At 49.5% G+C, this 23,404-nt stretch overlaps 1 protein-coding gene across 1 annotated transcript; it reads right to left on the minus strand.

The window, feature by feature from the left end:
• Positions 1 to 91: 91 nt before the first annotated feature.
• Positions 92 to 22,128, minus strand: LOC103786729 (zinc finger protein 813). Its single transcript, XM_055102868.2, is given in 4 exon segments — positions 92 to 189; positions 4,904 to 5,464; positions 5,466 to 5,932; positions 22,038 to 22,128. Coding segments are annotated over 4 exon segments (1,209 nt in total). The 3' UTR covers positions 92 to 99.
• Positions 22,129 to 23,404: the final 1,276 nt, after the last annotated feature.

Below are 23,404 nucleotides of genomic sequence, written 5' to 3' on the forward strand. Positions count from 1 at the left end.
GGTGGGCGGGGCCTGGGCGAGGTAGGGGCGGGGCGCCAGGCGAAGAGACCTGCCCTGTAGAACCTGCAGACGCGGGGCCGGGGCGGAGCTGTGCTTCTCTCAGCCTCGCACCCAGCCGCTGTTTTTCGGGTTTTGGTGAGGGAAGAGACACACCCTCTCATTTGTTTTATATTGTTTTATACTCAGTACCTGTTTTAAGAAAAAAAAACAACAAGGAAGAAAACTGAAGACAGGCAGCCCTGCGCCACGCCCAAAACCAGGCTTGGGCCTGCCTGGCCTAAACCCAATAGTTAAAAATCAACTCATAACTTAGAAACCAATGTTTTTCATAGATTCCAGACATTGTATAGAAGAACATTATGAAACTCCCTGCCCTGTTCTGTTTCTCTGTACCAGTGCATGAAACCCCTGTGTATATATCTGGGACTGTAGTCCCTGTTACGTATCCCCTAGATTGCTCAATCACGACCCTTTCATGCGCAGTCTTTAGTGTTGTGAGCCCTTAAAAGGGACAGAAATTGTGCACCCGGGGAGCTCGGATTTTAAGGCAGCTTGCCGATGCTCCCAGCTGAATAAAGCCCTTCCTTCTACAACTCGGTGTCTGAGAGGTTTTGTCTGTGGCTCGTCCTGCTACACTGGAGGCAAGAGTGGCCAGGAAGGCTGAGGCATGATTCAAAAGCCCTGGAATTGTCTGGAACAGGGATGCAAACTAGAACGTGAAATGCAAATCTCTGCCTAGGCAGAAAGTACGATCTCATGCTGATGGTACACAGAACAGAATAGAAATCTCTCCCTTTCTATTCTCCATTTGCTTGGGAGGGAGAGTCCGCCCTGCGCTCAGCTTCAGAGACTTCCCTAGGGCCACCGCCTGGGATGCCGGAGGGAGTGTTCAGGCCAGGGAGGAGTGAGGTCACCACCTGCTGCTTAAACACAGCAGAAATGTGGAAGTGGGGGCGGGAGCCTGAGGTCCAGCTACTCAGGAAGCAGTGGCGGGAGAATCATTGAGCCCAGAGGTCCAAGCCAGCCTGGGTGACAAAGTAACACCCCCTCCCGCAGGGATCCCTTCCTCATCTCTTTTTTTTTTTAATTTTTAAAATAAAAATTTCATTGTGTGAGATAGGGATCCAACATTATTCTTTTCCATGTGGATATCCAGTTAGTTGTCCCAGCACAATTGTGGATGACATCTATTAGTTTCTTTTTTTTATTTACTTTTTTTCTTTTTCTTTTTTTTTTTTTTTTTTTGAGACAGAGTATTTCTCTGTCACCCAGGCTGGAGTGCATTGGCAAGATCTCAGCTCACTGCAGCCTCTGCCTTCTGGGTTGAAGCAATTCTTCTGACTCAGCCTGCATAGTAGCTGGTATTACAGGCATGTGCCACCATGCCCGGCTAATTTTTGTTCTTTTGGTAGAGACAGGGTTTCACCATGTTGGCCAGGCTGGTCTCGAACTCCTGACTTCAAGTGATCCGCCTGCCTTGGCCTCCCGAAGTGCTGGGATTACAGGCGTGAGTCACTGTGCCGGGCCCAAGAAATACTCTTTACTTCACTTTTTAAATGTTGAGAAAATACAATTGAAAACTAAAAAATCTTCCCCAGATGAAAAATCATCTTCACTATGATAACAGAGAAGGAAATAACAACCATATTATTAATAAAGAGCCTTAGACCTGAATGCAATGGGAAATAGAGGCAAACAGTTGAGAGGTTGAAAAGAGAGAGAGAAACCTCACTGTTCTGTACAACCCATTAAGTACATGTTTTCTTTTGTCTTTTTTCTTTCTTTCTTTTTTTTTTTTTTTTTTTTGGAGACAAGAGTCTCACTCTGTTGCCCAGGCTACAGTGCAGTGGCACGATCTTGGCTTACTGCAACCTCCACCTCCTGGGTTCAAGCAATTCTCCTGTCTCATCCTCCTGAATAGCTGGAACTACAGGCGCCTGCTACCATGCTGGGCTAATTTTTGTATTTTTAGTAGAGACGGAGTTTGACCTTTTTGGTCAGGCTGGTCTCAAACTCCTGACCTCAGGTGATCCACCTACCTCCGCCTCACAAAGTGCTGGGATTACAGGCCTGAGCCACCGCGCCCAGCCTAAGTACGTTTTCAAGATAAACACTAATCAGTCCTCAGGGAAGAGGACTTGACAACACCCTTGGTCACACATACTTCATCCTGGCTCTACTTGGTAATGGAGGTGACCATTTGTGTCAGTTAATTAGCTTCATCCTGAGGAAGGGGGGAAAACGCTAACCCATGTCTTTTTGACAAGTGTGAGTTTTACAACATGGCGACAGGTGCCGTCTCTAGTGAGGCTCCTACAATCCGACAGAAACTGACGTCAGCAGTAAATAATAAAATTTAGAATACATGATTAAGTATAGAGTTTATGTGAACACAAAGCTTGAGGATAGACACCTGGAAACATCAACTCCAAATGAAGGGGGCCCGTGTTCCCATGTAGAGATGTTAAGGTTTCACACACAGGGAAAGACAGAGAAGCTTTAGCAGAATCAACACGTTTTCCATTCAAGACCAGTGGATAAGTTGCAGCAACTTGACTGGTGATGGATTGATACACTTCAAGGAAGGTTACATTATCACTACATAAGAAGGGACAATCGGCCAGGTGCGGTGGCTCACGCCTGTAATCCCAGCACTTTGGGAGGCGAGGCGGGCAGATCACAAGGTCAGGAGATCGAGACCATCTTGGCTAACACAGTGAAACCCATCTCTACTAAAAATACAAAAAATTAGCCGCGTGTGGTCGTGGGCGCCTGTAGTACCAGCTACTTGGGAGGCTGAGGCAGGAGAATGGCAAGAACCCAGGAGGGGGAGCTTGCAGTGAGCTGAGATTGCACCCCTGCACTCCAGCCTGGGTGACAGAGAGAGACTCCGTCTCAAAAAAAAAAAAAAAAAGAAAAAAGAGGGACACTGATGCCAAGAGGTCTTGTCTCTGGGGCTGCTCAGTCTTCCTAATTATCTACAGGAAAACTTTTGTGTTTTTTTCTTTTCTTTTCTTTTGAGACAGAGTTTCCCTCTTGTTGCCCAGGCTGGAGTGCTATGGCGCTATCTCGGCTCACCGCAGCCTCCACCTCCCAGGTTCAAGCAATTCTCCTGCCTCAGCCTCCCGAGTAGCTAAGATTACAGGCATGCACCACTACGCCTGGCTAATTTTGTATTTTTAGTAGAGACGGGCTTTCTCCATGTTGAGGCTGGTCTCGAACTCCTGACCTCGTGATCTGTCCGCCTCGGCCTCCCAGAGTGCTGGGATTACAGGCGTGAGCCACTGCGCCCGGCCCTCTTTTTTTATTTTTTTGAGACAGAGTCCCGCTCTGTCACCCAGGCTGGAGTGCAGTGGTCTGATCTTGGCTCACTGCAACCTCCGCCTCCTGGGTTCAAGCAATTCTTCTGCCTCTGCCTCCTGAGTAGCTGGGACTACAGGTGCACGCCACCATGCCTGGCTAATTTTTGGTATTTTTAGTAGAGACGGGGGTCTCACCGTGTTAGCCAGGATGGTCTCGATCTCCTGACCTCGTGATGCTCCCACCTTGGCCTCCCAATATGCTGGGATTACAGGCGTGAGCCTCTTTGCCTGGCCAAAACTTTTCTTTTTTAAACTGATATTAGGAAACTGAATTATATAGCTTTTTTTTTTTTTTTTTGGTATGGAGTCTTGCTCTGTCGCCCAGGCTGGGGTGCAGTGGCATGATCTCGGCTCACTGCAACATCCACCTCCCTGGATCAAGCAGTTCTCCTGCCTCAGGCTCCCAAGTAGCTGGGAATACAGGCGTGCCCCACCACGCCTTGTAATGGCTTTGTATGTTTACGTGTTTCACCACGTTGGCCAGGCTGGTTTCTAACTCCTGACCTCAAGTGATCCGCCCACCTCGGCCTCCCAAAATGCTGGGATTACAGGCTTGAGCCACTGTGACTGGCCAGGAAAACTCAAAAAAGTTGCACCTGCGGCTGGGCGCGGTCGTTCATGCCTGTAATCCCAGCACTTTGGGAGGCTGAGGTGGGTGGATCACAAGGTCAGGAGATCAAGACCATCCTGGCTAACACAGTGAAACCCTGTCTGTAGTAAAAATACAAAAAATTAGCCGGGAGTGGTGGTGGGCGCCTGGAGTCCCAGCTACTGGGGAGGCTGAGACAGGAAAATGACATGAACCCAGGAGGCGGAGCTTGCAGTGAGCGGAGATCGCACCACTGCACTTCAGCTTGGGCGACAGAGCGAGACTCTGTCTCAAAAAAAAAAACAAAAAAGAAAAGACCTTGCGCCTGCATGCCACTGGACTCTGGTTGCATGACCACGTTCCTCTCAAGGCTCAGAATTATTTAAAGGTCGGTAGCTTTTAATTTGAAACATTTGATGTTTGAATTATTTAATTTCCTACTAAGATACAGGTACTATCTCCCTTGTTTGCCTTAAAAGGATCGCTCCCGAGTCCTTCAGAAATACATCCCTGGGTCATTAAACTGAAAAAAGGTTTAGTTACTTTCTAAAAAATACCACTTCAGGCCAGACGCGGTGGCTCAAGCCTGTAAATCCAGCGTTTTGGAAAGCCGAGGTGGGTGGATGACCTGAGGTCAAGGGTTCAAGACCAGCCTGACCAATATGGAGAAACCCCATCTCCACTATAAATACAACAATTAACCAGGCGTGGTGGCATGCACCTGTAGTCCCAGCTACTTGGGAGGCTGAGGCAGGAGAATCGCTTGAGCTCAACAGACAGAGGTTGCAGTGAGCCAAGATTGCACCATTGCACTCCAGCCTGGGCAACAAGAGTGAAACTCCGTCTCAAAACAAAAAAATTAATAACAGTAATAAATACGGCCAGTGCAGAGGCTCGCTCAGGTGAGACTCTGTCTTAAAAAAAAAAAAAAAGAAAGAACGCTACCACTTACACAGTAGGGCATTCTCAAAAACAAGGGCAACGCCACCTTGTTTAAGTTTTTCTTTTGTCTTTCAAGGTGTGATTTGCGACTGAAAACTTTTTCACATTCTTCACGTTTGTAAGGTTTCTCTCCAGTATGAAGTCTATGATGACGTGCAAGGTGTGCTTTCTGATTAAAAACCTTGCCACATTCATTACACTTGCAAGGATTCTCTCCAGTATGAATTGCCTTATGAATTACAAGGGCTGAATTTCAACCAAAGGTCTTGTTATGCTCACTACACTTGTAAGGTTTCCCTCCAGCATGAAGTCTACGATAGCGTGTAAAGGATGAGGTCTGACTGAAGGTCTCGCCACACTCATAACAATTGTAAGGTTTCTCACCAGTGTGACATCCACTATGGCATACAAGGAATCAATTCTGATTAAAGACCTTGTCACATACATCACATTTATATTGTTTCTATCCTAAATGGATTATCTGATGTTTCCTTAAGAGTTGGCTATAATTAAAGGATTTGCCACTCTCATTAGATTGGAAAGATTTTTCTCTCATGTGTACTTCCCATTTTTTGTGTGAGTAATGAAGAATGGAGGGAATTATTCCCATAGTTATTAGAAATATGGGTTTTGGGACTACAAGAAATTCTTTGGGATGTCAAAATTAAGGAGGCATTGATGATAGACTTCTCAACTTGATTAGCAATTTTCCATTCGGGCTGAAATATGTGTTCAGGCAGATGCGAATGAGAGCTTGATCCAAGCTGACCTTTAATAAGCTTGTTTCCAGCATGCCTTTGATCATATTGGTCTGTACTACCAGTCAACTCTTTGATTTCTGTCATGGGTGCTTCGTGACCATTTCTTTCATCTTCTTGCCACTGAAACTCAAAGTTATGAATATCTTTCTCAATTTCCTGGAAGCAAAAATCTCTAATGTGATGACTTTCATGTCTTTGCAATGTCCCTGTGTGGATCATTTCTCTATTGCCTTGTGCTGTGGATGAGAACACCTTCATCATGCATTTGGAAGAGATATCTACAAAATATAAACACCAATAGGTTTCTAATTAAGTACAGATGATAAACAATACTGAAATGTGTAAATATGAACCAAAAAAATAATTCTTATTTTAAACTTTCCAAATATGAGCTTCAAAGTTTAGGAACACGAAAGGAGTAAGATTCTATAATAAATAAAGGGCAATCGCATGTACTTCAAATCATTTCTATGGAAGCCTATTTCTAATATCATGACAAAACACTGACAGGGCACAAACATGTGTAAGCCTAAAGTAAGGAGTGTTTTTCCACTGTGACCCTAAAGTGTATGAGAGTTTGCAAAAAACATATCACTGTCTATGAAAGAAGAAAAAAATGTATTCTTCATACTTACAGCATATTTACTGTATACAAATAAATGCTATAGGGCCACACAATATACTATATTGGTAAATAATCCACAACAAGCTCATGTAAGGACAACCAAAATCAATGGAAATTCTGTATTGTCAAACAATCATAGCACTGAGAAGATAACAAAAGATTACAAAACTTAGCCTTGTGTCATGGCCAGCACCTGTATGTCCAGCTACTCAGGAGGCTGAGGCAGAATTGCTTGAACCTGGGAGGGAGAAGTTGCAGTGAGCCAAGATCGCACCACTGCAATTAAGACTGGGCAACAAAGTCAGACTTTGTTTCAAAAAAAAAAAAAAGAAAACAATAAAAGAAAATGTTAATACAATATTTTTCTAGATAAATATCATAAAAATACCTTTATCCATGCAGAACAGGCACTTTGTGACTTTAAAAAAAATTTGGTAGTTTTATTTTTTTGAGACAGAGTCTTGCACTCCGGGCTGGAGTGCAATGGCAGGAGCTCGGCTCACTACAACCTTTGCCTCCACGGTTGAAGTGATTTTCCTGCCTCAGCCTCCTGAGTAGCTGGGATTACAGGCACACGCCACTATGCGCAGCTAATTTTTGTATTTTTAGCAGAGATGGGGTTTCACCATGTTGGCCAGGCAAGTCTCAATCTCCTGACCTCAAGTGATCCACATGCCTTGGCTCCCCAAAGTTCTGGGATTACAGGTGTGAGCCTCTGTGCCTGGTGGCACTTTGTGACATTAACGAGTGGAATGTGTTAGTTATATTGCATACCAGATACTTAAAAGCCATATGTAAAATCAGAAAAATAATATATTGTAACCCATGATAGAACCAGCAAGAAAATAAGTACATTTATACAGCCTGCAGAATTGTAAACAATTCTCTCTTAAGAAAAAGGCCACAATGTCTACTTAACCACCAGCACACCATATAAGACCTGAAATACATATTAAGATCACTACCTTCTAGACCAGGTGTGGTGGCTCACGCCTGTAATCCCAGCACTTTGGGAGACCGAGGCAGGCGGATCACAAGGTCAAGAGATTGAGACCATCCTGGCCAACATGGTGAAACACCGTCTCTACTAAAAATACAAAAATTAGCTGGGTGTGGTGGTGTGTGTCTGTAATCCCAGCTACTCGGGAGGCTGAGGCAGGAGAATCACTTAAACCCGGGAGGTGGAGGTTGCAGAGAGCTGAGATCGCACCACTGCACTCCAGCCTGGTGCAGAGCAAGACTCCATCTCAAAAAAAAAAAAAGCCCACTACCCTCTGATGTAGGAGGTCAAGAAAATACACAACAATGCTGGGCATGGTGGCTCACACCTGTAATCCCAGCACTTCAAGAGGCCAAGTCGGGCAGATCACGAGGTCAGGAGATCGAGACCATCTTGGCTAACATGGTGGAACCCTGCCTCAACTAAAAATACAAAACATTAGCTGGGCGTGGTGGCGGGCACCTGTAGGCCCAGCTACTCAGAAAGATGAGACAGGAGAATGGCGTGAACCCGGGAGGTTGCAGTGAGCCGAGATCGCGCCACTGCACTCCAGCCTGGGGGACAGAGCCAGACTCTATCTCAAACAAAAAAAAAAAAAAAAAGAAAGAAAAGAAAAGAAAAGAAAATACACAGCATTAAAAGGAATAAGAATTGACTAACGGCCGGGCACGGTGGCTCACACCTGTAATCCCAGCATTTTGGGAGGCCGAGGCTGGCGGATTATGAGGTCAGGAGTTTGAGACCAGCCTGGCCAACATGGGGAAACCCCATCTCTACTAAAAACACACAAAAAATCAGCTGGGCATGGTGGTGGGCACCTGTAATCCCAGCTACTTGGGAGGCTGAGGCAGTTCTTGTGGGTGGAGGATTACCCGGGTGCCGAGGCAAGAGACTGAAGGCACAAACCATTTCAGTATAATAAAGAAAATAGTTAGAATAAGAATAATCACAACACAAACTAGATATAGAGATGATCATGGACAATTATCAATCATTATTATAAACAGTATAAATCTTTAGCTTTTAATATTACTCTTTGTTGCATTACTAATATAACCTAGGAATAACTGGCGGGCATAGGGTCAGGTGCTGAAGGGACATGGTGAGAAGTGACCTAGAAGGCAAGAGGTGAGCCCTCTGTCACGCCCGCATCAGGGCCGCTTGAGGGCTCCTTGGTCAAGCGGTAACGCCAGTGTCTGGGAAGGCACCTGTTACTTAGCTGACCGCGAAAGGGAGTCTCCTTTCCTTGGAGGAGTCAGGGAACACTCTGCTCCACCAGCTTCTTGTGGAAGGCTGGATAGTATCCAGGCCTGCCCAGTCATCCCGAGGCCTAAACCCCTCCCTGTGGTGCTGTGCTTCAGTGCTCACGCTTCTTGTCCACTTTCATACTCCTCCCGTACTCCTGGTTCCTCTTTGAAGTTCATAGTAGATAGCGGTAGAAGAAATAGTGAAAGTCTTAAAGTCTTTGATCTTTCTTATAAGTGCATAGAAGAAAACGCTGACGTATGCTGCCTTCTCTCTCTGCTTCGGCTACCTAAGAGGGAAGGGCAGCCTGTCCCATGATCACATGACTTTCTTCACCTTGTCAATCACTTCGAAGATTCACCCTCCTTACCCTGCCCCCTTGTCTTGTATGCAATAAATACCAGCGAGCCCAGCCTTTCAGGGCCACTACCGGTCTCCTCAATTTGATGGTAGTTGTCTCCCAAGCCCAGCTGTTTTCTCTTTATCTTTTTGTCTTGTGTCTTTACTTACTACAATCTCTTGTCTCTGCACACGGGGTGAATACCCGCTAAGCCCCATAGTGCTGGACCCTATAAGTTCTATGTATATGCATTGAAGGGGGCCTGACCCTCCACACCTGTGGGTATTTCTCATCAGGTGGGATGAGAGACTCAGAAAAGAAAGAAGACACAGAGACAAAGTATAGAGAAAGAACAGTGGGCCCAGGGGACCGGCACACTCAGCATGCAAGGACCTGCATCGGCGCCAGTCTATGAGTTTCCTCAGTATTTACTGATCATTATTTTTACTATCTTAGCGAGGGGAGTGTAGTAGGGGAACAAGTGGGGAGAAGGTCAGCAGGGAAACATGTGAGCAGAGGAATCTGTATCATGAATAAGTTCAAGGAAAGATACTGTGCCTGGATGTGCAAGTAGGCTAGATTTTTGTTTCTCTTCACCCAAACATCCCAGTGTAGGAAAGAGTAACAGAGCAGTATTACTGCCAGCATATCTCGCCTCCAGCCATGGGGTGCTTTTCTCCTGTCTCAGAAGAGAACGAATGGGAATGGTCGGCTTTACACCGTGACATTCCATTCCCACGGATGAGCAGGAGACAGAAGCCTTTCTCTTTTTTTTTTTTTTTTTGAGATGGAGTCTTGCCCTGTCGCCCAGGCTGGAGTGCAGTGGCACGATCTCATCTCACTGTAAGCTCTGCCTCCTGGGTTCACGCCATTCTCCTGCCTCAGCCTCCCAAGTAGCTGGGACTATAGGCACCCGCCACCACACTTGGCTAATTTTTTAGATTTTTAGTAGAGACGGAGTTTCACCGTGTTAGCCAGGATGGTCTCGGTCTCCTTTTCCCGTGATCTACCTGCCTTGGCCTCCCAAAGTGCTGGGATTACAGGTGTGAGCCACCACGCCCAGCCTACAGAAGCCTTCCTCTTTTCTCAACTGCAAAGAGGCCTCCCTCTTTCACTACTCCTCCTCAGCACAGACCCTTTATGGGTGTCAGGCTGGGGGATGGTAAGGTCTTTCCTTTCCCATGAGGCCATATCTCAGGCTGTCTCAGTGAGGGGAAACCTTGGACAATACCCAGGCTTTCTTGGGCAGAGGTCCCTGTGGCTTTCCACAGTACATTGTGCCCCTTATTAATCGAGAATGGAGAATGGCGGTGACTTTTAGCAGGCATACTGCCTGCAAACATATTGTTAACAAGGCACATCCTGCAGGGCGCTGTGGCTCACGCCTGTAATCCCGGCACTTTGGGAGGCCGAGGCAGACAGATCATGAGGTCAGGATATCGAGACCATCCTGGCTAACACGGTGAAACCCGTCTCTACTAAAAATACAAAACAAATTAGTCAGGCATGGTGGCAGGCACCTGTAGTCCCGGCTACTGAGGAGGCTGAGGCAGGAGAATGGCAAGAACCCAGGAGGCGGAGCTTGCGGTGAGCTGAGATTGTGCCACTGCAATCCAGTCTGGGAGACAGAGCGAGACTCCGTGTCAAAAATTAAAAAATAAAAATAAATAATAATAAAAAAAAAACAAGGCACATCATGCACAGCCCTAAATCCATTAAACCTTGATTCAGTACAGCACTTTTCTGTGAGCACAGGGTTGGGGCTAAAGTTACAGATTAACAGCATCTCAAAGCAAAACAATTTTTCTTCATATGGACCAAAATGGAATTTCTTGTCTTCCTTTTCTACATAGACACAGTAACAATCTGATCTCTCTTTCTTTTCCCCACAATGCATTGCCCTTATATAGTTTGCTATGCATAAAATGCAAAACATAGAATGTGTACTGGGAAAATTTATAAACTCAGTCAGAGAAAACTTTGTAGAAAACAAACTGCACAGCAAAAACAAAAAATAGGATGCAGGCTATCTGGCCTAAATGTTTGTATTGGCTAAAAGCCATTATCAGACTTCTTATTCTCCAACAGGATGTTCCTGCAGATGAGGCCTTTTAGAGAATTTGGTCATCTGTGTTGACTATTCATGAATAGGACTAATGCTTTTATTTTTATTTTTTCTTTATTTACTGATTTTTGAGATGGAATTTTGCTCTTGTTGCCCAGGCTGGAGTGCAATGGCATGATCTTGGATCACCACGACCTCGGTCTCCTCAGTTCAAGCGATTCTCCTGCCTCAGCCTCCCGAGCAACTGGGATTACAGGCATGCGCCACCACGTCCGGCTAATTTTGTAGTTTTAGTAGAGACGTGGTTTCTCCATGTTGGTCAGTCCGGTCTCGAACTCCCGACCTCAGGTGATCCGGCTGCCTCGGCCTCCCAAAGTGCTGGGATTACAGGCAAGAGCCACGGCGCCTGGCCAGGACTAGTGCTTTTATAAAAAAGAGACAGTAAAATGTTCATTGCCTGTTCCTCTTTACACCATGTCAGGACACAGGAGGAAGATGGCTGGATGAAACTATGAAGAAGGATCTCACCAGGAACCAATCTGGTTGAAATCTTGCTCTTAGATTTTCCACTTTCCAGATTCATGAGAAATAAATTTCTGTGTCTGAAGCTTTCTAGTTTACACTATTTCTTTTTTTGTCTGTTTTTGAGACTGAGTCACGCTTCATCACCCAGACTGGGGTGTAGTGGCACGATTCTCCTGCCTGAGGAGATTCTCCCGCCTCAGCCTCTGGAGTAGCTGGGACTAAGGCACACGCCACCATGCCTGGTTAATTTTTTTTGTCGGGGGGGGGGAGACAGAGTCTCCTACTGTCACCCAGGTTGGAGGGCAGTGGCACGATCATGGCTCACTGCAGCATAGCCTCCCGGGTTCAAGTGATTCTCCTGTCTCAGCCTCCCAAATAGCTGGGATTACAGGTGCACCAAGCTCAGCTAATTTCTGTATTTTTAGTTGAGACGGGGTTTCACCATGTTGGCCAGGCTGGTCTTGAACTTCTGACCTGAGGTGATCTGTCTTTCTCAGCCTCCCAAAATGCTGGGATTACAAGGATGAGCCATTGCGCTCAGCCAATTTTATTTTCATTTAGTAGATTTGAGGTTTCATTATGTTTGTGCAACTGGTCTCAAAATCCTGACCTCAAGCGATCTACCCACCTCGGCCTTTCAAAGTGCTGGAATTAGAGGCGTGAGTCACCGTGGCTGGCTAGTGTAAGCTATTTCTGACAGAACAGTGAAATGAGCGAGACAGGAAAAGAGGCATCTCATCATCAACATCACCGAAGGCTGACAAATCTTATTAAACAAAAAAAGTTTAGAGTCTGTACTATAAAACTTCCAATATGTGAAGCAATCTAAAAGCATTAACTTTTAAAAACCAGGCGGGTGAATCACTTGAGGTTGGGAGTTCGAGACTAGCCTGACCAATATGTAGAAAGTTCATCTCTACTAAAGATACAAAAATTAGCCAGGCACTGCCGGGAACGGTGGCTCACGCCTGTAATCCTAGCATTTTGAAAGGCCGAGGTGGGCGAATCATGAGGTCAGGAATTCGAGACCAGCCTGACCAATATGGTGAAACCCCATCTCTACTAAAAATATAAAAAAATAGCCGAGCTCTGTGGTGCACTGTGAGGAAAAGCAAGACAGATCAGATTGTTACTGCGTCTATGTAGAAAAAGGAAGACAAAAGAAATTCCACTTTGATCTGTACTAAGAAAAATTGTTCTACTTCAAGATGCTGTTAATCTTTAACTTTTGTCCCAACCCTGTGTCACAGAAACATGTGCTGTATTGACTCAAGGTTTAATGGATCTAGGGCTGTGCAGGATGTGCCTTGGTGGAAATGTGTTTGCAGGCAGTATGCTTGGTTTACCATTGCCATTCATTGCCATTCTCCATTCTCTATTAACCAGAGACACAATACACTGCGGAAGGCCGCAGGAAACCCTGCCCAAGAAAGCCTGGGTATTGTACTGTTATGCCTAGTCCGTTTGTTCCTTAAAGAAGACCACCAGAGTCCAGAATCAAAGCCAAGTGGCAAGGATCTTTACTACAAGTTCGAACCTGGTCCTTCCATTCCACAGCATACAAGAGGGCCTTGAACAATGCGAGTGTTTGCTTTTTATAGCCTGAAAGTTACAGGGGAACAAAGGAATTCTTTTGGTTCCTGCTCTTTCAGTAAAACTTTGAGATATTCAGAGAAGGACTGTGTGGTAGATAGAGCTCCCTCTCCCCTCTCCCCTCTCCCCTCTCCCCTCTCCCCTCCCCCCTCCCCCGTCTCCCCTCTCCCCTCTCCCCTCTCCCCTCCCCCCTCCCCCGTCTCCCCTCTCCCCTCTCCCCTCTCCCCTCTCCCCTCTTTCCACGGTCTCCCTCTGATGCCGAGCCGAAGCTGGACGGTACTGCTGCCATCTCAGCTCACTGCAACCTCCCTGCCCGATTCTCCTGCCTCAGCCTGCCGAGTGCCTGCGATTGCAGGCGTGCGCCGCCACGCCTGACTGGTTTTCGAATTTTTTTGGTGGAGACGGGGTTTCGATGTGTCAGCTGGGCTGGTCTCCAGCTCCTAACCGCGAGTGATCCGCCAGCCTCGGCCTCCCGAGGTGCCGGGATTGCAGATGGAGTCTCGTTAACTCAGTGCTCAATGGCGCCCAGGCTGGAGTGCAGTGGCGTGATCTCGGCTCGCTACAACCACCTCCCAGCCGCCTGCCTTGGCCTCCCTAAGTGCCGAGATTGCAGCCTCTGCCTGGCAGCCACCCCGTCTGGGAAGTGAGGAGCGTCTCCGCCTGACTGCCCATCGTCTGGGATGTGAGGAGCCCCTCTGCCTGGCTGCCCAGTCTGGAAAGTGAGGAGCGTCTCTGCCCGGCCGCCATCCCATCTAGGAAGTGAGGAGCGCCTCTTCCCGGCCGCCATCACATCTGGGAAGTGAGGAGCGTCTCTGCCCGGCCGCCCATCGTCTGAGATGTGGGGAGCACCTCTGCCCTGCCGCCCCGTCCGGGATGTGAGGAGTGTCTCTGCCCGGCCGCCCTGTCTGAGAAGTGAGGAGACCCTCTGCCTGGCAACCGCCCCGTCTGAGAAGTGAGGAGCCCCTCCGCCCGGCAGCCACCCCGTCTGAGAAGTGAGGAGCGTCCTCCCTCCTCATCTGGGAGGGAGGTGGGGGGGTCAGCCCCCCGCCTGGCCAGCCGCCCCGTCCGGGAGGTGAGGGGCACCTCTGCCCGGCTGCCCCTACCGGGAAGTGAGGAGCCCCTCTGCCCGGCCAGCCGCCTCGTCCGGGAGGGAGGTGGGGGGGTCAGCCCCCCGCCTGGCCAGCCGCCCCGTCCGGGAGGCGAGGGGTGCCTCTGCCCGGCCGCCCCTACTGGGAAGTGAGGAGCCCCTCTGCCCGGCCAGCCGCCCCATCCGGGAGGGAGGTGGGGGGGTCAGCCCCCCTCCCGGCCAGCCGCCCCATCCGGGAGGGAGGTGGGGGGGTCAGCCCCCCGCCCGGCCAGCCGCCCCGTCCGGGAGGGAGGTGGGGGGATCAGCCCCCTGCCTGGCCAGCCGCCCTGTCCAGTAGGTGGGGGGGGCGCCTCTGCCCGGCCGCCCCTACTGGGAAGTGAGGAGCCCCTCTGCCCGGCCAGCCGCTCTGTCTGGGAGGGAGGTGGGGGGGTCAGCCCCCAGCCCGGCCAGCCGCCCCGTCCGGGAGGGAGGTGGGGGGGTTAGCCCCCCGCCTGGCCAGCCGCCCCATCCGGGAGGTGAGGGGCGCCTCTGCCCGGCCGCCCCTTCTGGGAAGTGAGGAGCCCCTCTGCCTGGCCAGCCGCCCCGTCCGGGAGGGAGGTGGGGGGGTCAGCCCCCCGCCCGGCCAGCCGCCCCGTCCGGGAGGGAGGTGGGGGGGTCAGCCCCCCGCCCGGCCAGCCGCCCCGTCCGGGAGGGAGGTGGGGGGTCAGCCCCCCGCCCGGCCAGCCGCCCCGTCCGGGAGGGAGGTGGGGGGGTCAGCCCCCCGCCCGGCCAGCCGCCCCGTCCGGGAGGGAGGTGGGGGGGTCAGCCCCCCGCCCGGCCAGCCGCCCCGTCCGGGAGGGAGGTGGGGGGGTCAGCCCCCCGCCCGGCCAGCCGCCCCGTCCGGGAGGGAGGTGGGGGGGTCAGCCCCCCGCCCGGCCAGCCGCCCCGTCCGGGAGGGAGGTGGGGGATCAGCCCCCCGCCCGGCCAGCCGCCCTGTCCGGGAGGTGAGGGGCGCCTCTGCCCGGCCGCCCCTACAGGGAAGTGAGGAGCCCCTCTGCCCGGCCAGCCGCCGCCTCCGGGAGGGAGGTGGGGGGGTCAGCCCCCCGCCGGGCCAGCCGCCCCGTCGGGGAAGTGAGGGGCACCTCTGCCCGGCCGCCCCTACTGGGAAGTGAGGAGCCCCTCTGCCCGGCCAGCCGCCCTGTCCGGGAGGGAGGTGGGGGGTCAGCCCCCCGCCCGGCCAGCCGCCCCGTCCGGGAGGGAGGTGGGGGGGGTCAGCCCCCCGCCCGGCCAGCCGCCCCGTCCGGGAGGTGAGGAGCGCTTCTGCCCGGCCGCCCCTACTGGGAAGTGAGGAGCTCCTCTGCCCGGCCACCACCCCATCTGGGAGGTGTACTCAACAGCTCATTGAGAACGGGCCATGAAGACAATGGCGGTTTTGTGGAATAGAAAGGGGGGAAAGGTGGGGAAAAGATTGAGAAATCGGATGGTTGCTGTGTCTGTGTAGAAAGAGGTAGACATGGGAGACTTTTCATTTTGTTCTGTACTAAGAAAAATTCTTCTGCCTTGGGATCCTGTTGATCTGTGACCTTACCCCCAACCCTGTGCTCTCTGAAACATGTGCTGTATCCACTCAGGGTTGAATGGATTAAGGGCGGTGCAAGATGTGCTTTGTTAAACAGATGCTTGAAGGCAGCATGTTCGTTAAGAGTCATCACCACTCCTTAATCTCAAGTACCCAGGGACACAAACACTGCGGAAGGCCGCAGGGTCCTCTGCCTAGGAAAACCAGAGAACTTTGTTCACTTGTTTATCTGCTGACCTTCCCTCCACTATTGTCCTGTGACCCTGCCAAATCCCCCTCTGCGAGAAACACCCAAGAATGATCAATAAAAAAGAAAAAAAAAAAAAAAAAAAAAAAAAAAACTTTGAACGGCTGTCTCCTTATCGGAGACTTTCCTGGTGGTGTTTGTACTGGGCTCAGGAAGTTTGAGAGATATATGGCGATATGTGGTGGGATGGGAGGATGGGATGTGTTTGTACTGGGCTTGTTTGTTTTGAGCCTGGGGCTGAGGAATGTGCCTGGCTCCTTTCAGTACAGGTTTCCCCCCACTGAGACAGCTTGAGATATGGCCTCATGGGAAGGGAAAGACCTGACTGTCCCCCAGCCTGACACCTGTAAACGGTCTGTGCTGAGGAGGATTGGTGAAAGAGGAAGGCCTCTGTGCCATTGAGATAAGGGGAAAGCATCTGTCTCCTGCACGTCTCTGGGAATGGAATGACTCAGTGTAAAACCGACCAGACATTCTATTCTGAGATAGGAGAAAACCGCCCTATGGCTGGAGGTGAGACATGCTGGCAGCAATACTGCTCTTTACTGCACTGAGATGTTTGTGTAAAGTCAAACACAAACCTGGCCTACATGCACATCCAGGCACAGCACATTTCCTTAAACTTATTTATGACACAGAGTCCTTTGCTCACGTGTTTTCCTGCTGACCCTCTCCCCACCATCACCCTATAGTCCTGCCACATTCCCCTCACCAAGATAGTAGAGATAGTCATCAATAAATACTGAGGGAACTCAGAGGCCAATGCCGGTGCAGGTCCTCACTTGCTGACTGCCGGTCCTCTGGGCCCACTTTTCTCCCTCTGTACTTTGTCTCTTTTCTCAGTCTCTCATCTCCACCTTGTGAGAAATATCCATGGGTGTTGGAGGGACAGGACCCCTTCACAAAGTGGTAGAACTATGGGCATGAGCCACTGCACCCAGCTACACATTTACATTATAGCATCTTGACCTTCGGCTCCCCAGCTGCCTTGTGACTGGGTGTGTGTGTATGTGGGAGTGACTGTGTGCGTGTGCATGCTCACGTGTTGTGACAGGCAAGGAAAAGCCAGTAGAGCGTCATCGCCACTGGCCTGGCAGGAGGAGGTGGCCCTTGGGCTGCAGTTCACTGTGCTGTTTGCACTCTTGATCCTTGGAAGAATCTTTCCTGAAGTCACGGAGCCTCCAGCTCCTCCAGAACAGAACTAGTTGTGTAGGAGTGTGTCCTTCATGCCCCTCAGGTCCCTGACCTTCTCCCCACCCTTCCTGAAGGGAATCCAGGACCCTCACTCTGAGCTCATCACCTGCTTGTGGCAAAGTCCCTGCCCATAACGGCCAAACTGGGTCCTGGTGATGTGCAGAGCACAGAAGACCCAGGAGCTGGAGTAAGGCAGTGGCACAGATGACAAAAATGGGGATGCCTCAGCACTGCCTGAGGACACAGGGTCTGGTCTGTAAGGCTTTTCTGACCCTAGTGAGGCCTTCTCTTCTTATTTTGACTGAAATAAATAGCCACAGGAAGTTCAGATCAATTAGAGTTGAAATTTCAAGAAGAAATGTGGGACCATCCTCACACTTGCCCCAGGCCCTGAGTCTTCCCTGAGGACGCCTCAGCATCTGAACTATAACCCCAGAGTAGGTGCTGCAGTTGTCCTGTGGCCAAGATGAGAACTGTGCATCCTTCAACGAAGGGAGACACAGAATGTTCAAAATAACCCATGCAGAAAGGTGTTTCTGGGTGGGCACGGTGGCTCCCGCCTATAATCCCAGCACACTGCTAGGCCGAGGCAGACAGATCACCTGAGGTCACGAGTTGGAGACCAGCCTGGCCAACATGGTGAGACCCTATCTCTACTAAAAATACAAAAATAGGAGCAGGTGAGTTGGCTCATGCCTGTAATCCTAGCACTCTGGGAGGCCGAGACAGGTGGATTACTTGGGGTTAGGAGTTCGAGACCAGCCTGGCCAACATGGTGAAACCCCATCTCTACTAAAAATACAAAAAGTAGCTGGGCTTGGTGGGTGTCTGTAATCCCAGCTACTCGGGAGGCTGAGGCAGGAGAATCACTTTAACCCAGGAGGTGGAGGTTGCAGTGAGCCAAGATCGTGCCACTGCACTCCAGCCTGGGTGACAGATTGAGACTCAAAAGTAAAATAAAATTAAATTAAAATTAAAATACAAAAATTAGCCAGGTGTGGTGGCACACACCTGTAATCTCAGCTACTTGTGAGGTGAGACACAAGAATCGCTTGAACCCAGGAGACAGAGGTTGCAGGGAGAGATGTCACGAGACTGCACTCACAGCCTGGATGATAGAGTGAGACTCTGTCTCAAAAAATAAAAAAATAGAGCATTTCTGATGTGACTGATGCAGAGATAATAAAATCTGAGTAATGTGATTGTGGGGAAAAGCAAGAGAGATCAGATTGTTACTGTGTCTGTGTAGAAAGAAGTAGACATAGGAGACTCCATTTTGTTCTGTACTAAGAAAAATTCTTCTGCCTTGAGATTCTGTTAATCTATAACCTTACTTCCAACTTCGTGCTCTCTGAAACATGTGCTGTGTCAACTTAGAGTTAAATGGATTAAAGGCGGTGCAAGATGTGCTTTGTTAAACTGATGCTTGAAGGTAGCACGCTCCTTAAGAGTCATCACCACTCCTTAATCTCAAGTACTTAAGGACACGGAAACTGCGGAGGGCCGCAGGGACCTCTGACTAGGAAAGCCAGATATTGTCCAAGGTTTCTCCCCATGTGATAGTCTGAAATATGGCCTCGTGGGAAGGGAAAGACCTGACCGTCCCCCAGCTCGACACCCGTAAAGGGTCTGTGCTGAGGAGGATTAGTATAAGAGGAAGGCATGCCTCTTGCAGTTGAGACAAGAGGAAGGCATCTGTCTCCTGCCTGTCCTTGGGCAATGGAATGTCTTGGTATAAAACCCGATTGTACGTTCCATCTACTGAGATAGGGAAAAACCGCCTTAGGGCTGGAGGTGGGGCATGCGGGCAGCAATACTGCTTTGTAAAGCATTGAGATGTTTATGTGTATGCATATCTAAAGCACTGCACTTGATTCTTTACCTTGTCTATGATGCAGAGACCTTTGTTCACGTGTTTATCTGCTGACCTTCTCTCCACTATTATCCTATGACCCTGCCACATCCCCCTCTTCGAGAAACACCCACGAATGGAAAGGCAACCCACCCCTACATGTGATAGAGACTGACAGGCAGAGGGAACTTCAGATGGGGGTGGGAGGGCATGGGAGACATCTCTGAGCCTAGACCTGAAGGAGGAGATAGGGAAAGGGCCATGATAATTTAGGGACATAGGGTAAGAGCAGAGACAATGACCAGAGACAGGCAGGATTTTAATTTTTGGGAAAATAGATAAGCAAATGTGACTGGGGCAGAGGGAGTCATGAGATGAGGGCAAGCTCCCAGGAGGAGGCTGGACACTGGCAGGGCCCCTGGACACAGGGCTGTGGAGCCACAGTGAGGACTTGGGCTTTCAACATTTGTCCACATGGACCAGAGGGCCTTGAGGGAAACATGCACTTAATAGCTCACAGCTCAAGATTTTAACAAATGACATAAGGAAAGAAAACTGAAAAACAGACTAACTGGTTAAACCACATTTTGATGTCAAAGGTTGCCAATAAATAATAAAGAGTAGAAAGCATGCAGACCTCGATCTGAACCAGACGCAACTAATTTCAAACAGAAACTACTTTGAAATTGTTTTTTAAAACTCGAACAAATTCAGATGTCAACGGGAAAATAACTAGAACATACACTTGTACAGAAAGGAATGATGTGAGCTGATTATAGGATGCCATAAAGGCATCTTTCAGAAGAAGTGATTATGGATTAAAAAAGGAATTTTTAAAATTAACATTTATCTCAAAGTCAAACTCCAAAAAAAAAAAAGAAAGAAAAAAAAAAAGAAAGAAATGAAGAGGAATCAGAAAGAAAAAAAGGAAATCTATTACATAACGAGAACAAAAGCACTTTTGATGTCCCTTTTGTTTTTTAATTTTTTGGTTTTTTTTTTTTTGAGATGAAGCCTCGCTCTGCCCCCCAGGCTGCAGTGCAGTGGTACCATTTCGGTTCACTGCAACCTCTACCCCCCAAGTTCATGTGATTCTCATGCCTCAGCCTCCCGAGCAGCTGGAACTACAGGTGCACGCCACCACACCCACTTTATTTTTTAGTGTTTTTACTACAGACGGGGTTTCACCATGTTGGCCAGAATGGTCTTGAACTCCTGACCTTAGATGATTGGCTCCCAAAGTGCTGGGATTACAGTCATGAGCCACCATGCCCGGGTTTGATCTGCCTTTTTTTTTTTTTTCCATTTTTCTTTTTTGAGATGGAGTCTCACTCTCGCCCAGGATGGAGTGCAGTGGCGCAATCTTGGCTCATTGCAACCTCCACCTCCCACCTTCAAGTGATTCTCCTGCCTCAGCCTCCTGAGTAGCTGGAATTACAGTCACGTGCCAACATGCCCAGGTAATTTTTGAATTTTTAGGAGACAGGATTTCACCATGTTGGTCAGGCTGGTCTCAAACTCTTGACCTTGTGATCTTTGTGATCCACCCGCCTCAGCCTCAGCCTCCCAAAGTGCTGGGATTACAGGCGTGAGCCACTGCACCCTGATGTCCCTTTTAAAAAGTACTATGGGATGGGCATGGTGGCTCACGCCTGTAATCCCAGCATTTGGGAGACTGAGGTGAGCGATCACCTGAGGTCAGGAGTTCGAGACCAGCCTGACCAACGTGGAGAAACCCCATCTCTACTAAAAACAAATTTAGCTGAACGTGGTGGCTCATGCCTGTAATCCCAGCTACTCAGGAGACTGAGACAGCAGAATCATTTGAACTCGGGAAGTGCAAATTACGGTGAGCCGAGACTGTGCCATTGCACTCCATCCTAGATGAGAGCAAGATTCCACCTCAAAAAAAAAAAAAAAAAAAAAAAGACTCTATAGGCCAGGTTCGGTGGCTCCTCTCTGTAATCCCAACTGTAATCCCAGTAATTTGGGAGGTCAAAGCGGAAGGATCCTTTGAGCCCAGAATTTTGAGACCAGCCTAGGAAACATAGTGAAACTCCTTTTCTACAAAAAAAAATACAAAAGCTAGCCAGGCTTGATGGCTCATGCCTGTGGTCCCAGCTACTTGGGTGGCTAAGGAAGGAGGATCGCTTAAGCCTAGGAGGTCGAAGCTGCAGTTAGAGGAGATCATGCCACTGCACTCCAGCCTGGCCGATACAGCCAGACCCTGTCTCAAAATATTAATTAATTAATTAAATTTAAACTATTATATGATAACAGAAAGTGATTTTTTTCTCCCACTTCACTGCCCCACTTCCTATTCCACCCTGGGAAAAGGGAAGAGAGTGTCTAACAAGTGAATTAAGACACAACCCTCTGGCTGAATAGGGATTCCAACTGGAAGCTGACCTCTGATGCCAAGATTTATAGAATGTACATGACTCATAGATAGGAATTTTAAAATTCTCAGTCTCATCTGTATAATTTTAACAAGTTTTAAGTTATTAAACTACATACATAGAAGTCAACATGTCACAACGAATCATATCTAATGAACTCACCCACTCATCTGAACCCAAAGTCCCCCGCCCCTTTTTTTCTTTTGAGACAGGGTCTTGCTCTGTTGACCAGGCTGGAGTGCAGTGACATGATCTCGGCTCACTGCAGCCTGGAGCTCCTGGGCTCAAGTGATCCTCCTGCCTCGGCCTCCAGAGTAGCTGGGATTACAGGTGTGCACCATCACACCCAGTTAATTTTTTTTTTCTTTTGGCAGAGATGGGGGTCTCACTATGTTGCCCAGGCTGGCCTCGAACTCCTGGACTCAAGCAATCCCCTTGCCTCAGTCTCCTAAAGTGCTGGGATTACAGGCGTGAGCCACTGCGCCCAGCCCCTCTGTCTTCATTACTGTGCTTCCCTCCCTAATTCTGTACATATCTCTCATTCTCCCCTTCTCTCTCTAGCTCTTGTTTTCTTTTCTTTTTCCCTGGGATTCTGCTCTTCATTTTGTACCCCTCTCCTCTCCTGCTGTTTATCCCCTTCTTCCCTCTATTACTTCTCTTCCACCTCTTCTGCTCCATCCTCGCAAATTCTTTAACCTCTTGTTGCTCCTTCTCCCCAATCTTTCGATCATCCTCAATCTCCATATATTTCTGCCTCTTCTCCCATCTCTGCGCCTCCTCTGCTCTCCCTGTAAAATTATCTCTTCCCTGTTAAATCCCCCTGTCCCCAATCTCTAGTACCCCAGATCCCCAGGTGTCCTCCCTGCTGTGCTTCTCCCGCTGTTCTTGCCACCAGCACCACTCTGCTCTGTCTGCCCTGGCTCCAAACCCCTCCTCCTCTCCCTCACTCTGATGAGCCTCCCTCTTTGCTGCCCCCTCCCTACCTTGCTCTTCTTCATCTCCCTGTACATCAAGCTTTTCTCTACATTTCTCCAGTTGCTTTTCTCCTCCTGTTTTTCTTATCCTTTTTTTTTTTTTTCACTTTTGCTGTCTCTTGGCAAATTCTTCACCCATCCTCTATACTGCCATCTGTTATGGCCTTTCTCATTCTTCTTTTCTCTGTCTCAGGTTTTCTACTGCTCTCTCTCAGTCTCCCGATCCCTTTGGCCCACACAATCACAGGAGGGCTTTGAAGTAAGATGCCTGCATCCCGGAGGAGCGCATTTTCCAGAGGCTGGTGCAGGGTAGGCAAGAACACCCGGTGTCATAGGACAGCCCCGGGCACCTCCCCAACGCGGGCTCAGGAGAAACGGTGATTACGGAGGGAAGACCTGGGGAGCATAAGGGCCCGGTACGAGGAGGGAGATGGGGGGCGACGGCGCCTTAAGACAAGACTGGGAGGCGCCCAGGGCGGGAATCCGCCTCGCGGTAAGGAGTTTTAAAAGTGCGGGTCGGGAGGAGTCAGAAAAAAGTTTTGAGCAGGAAAACTACGCGATGGGAAGTGTATATGTTACCCTATAGCAGAAAGATTCGGGACGGGACCGGTCTATGGTGACTTTAAACCCAAAAGGAAGCGACCCCCAGACTCTCACGGGAACTTCTCAATTTGCTCTGGGTAAAGAAAGATGGAGGAGAACTTCCAGCTCTATGAGGACCCCACGTCCCAGGTACAGAAGCGCCTGGGACCCGGGAAGCGCAGACTTAACACAACACAGAGCAAAACTCACCCCCGCGGTGGGACCGTCACTCCACGCGACCGGCTTCCGGGTTTGCGCTCATCTGCTCTCTGGGGACAGAAGCCAGGCCTGGGAGGGACCTGCGAGGAGGCGGGCGGGGCCTGGAGGAGGTAGGGGCGGGGCGCGAGGCGGAGAGACCTTGCCCTTCAGAACCGACAGAGGGCGGGGTCGGGGGCGGGGCCGGGGCGGGACCTGTGCGTCTCTCAGCCTCGCTCCCAGAGCCTCAATTTTTCGGGTTTTGGAGG

This window comes from Pan paniscus, chromosome 20 (genome assembly GCF_029289425.2).
Source record: "Pan paniscus chromosome 20, NHGRI_mPanPan1-v2.0_pri, whole genome shotgun sequence".
NCBI classification, from domain to species: domain Eukaryota; kingdom Metazoa; phylum Chordata; class Mammalia; order Primates; family Hominidae; genus Pan; species Pan paniscus.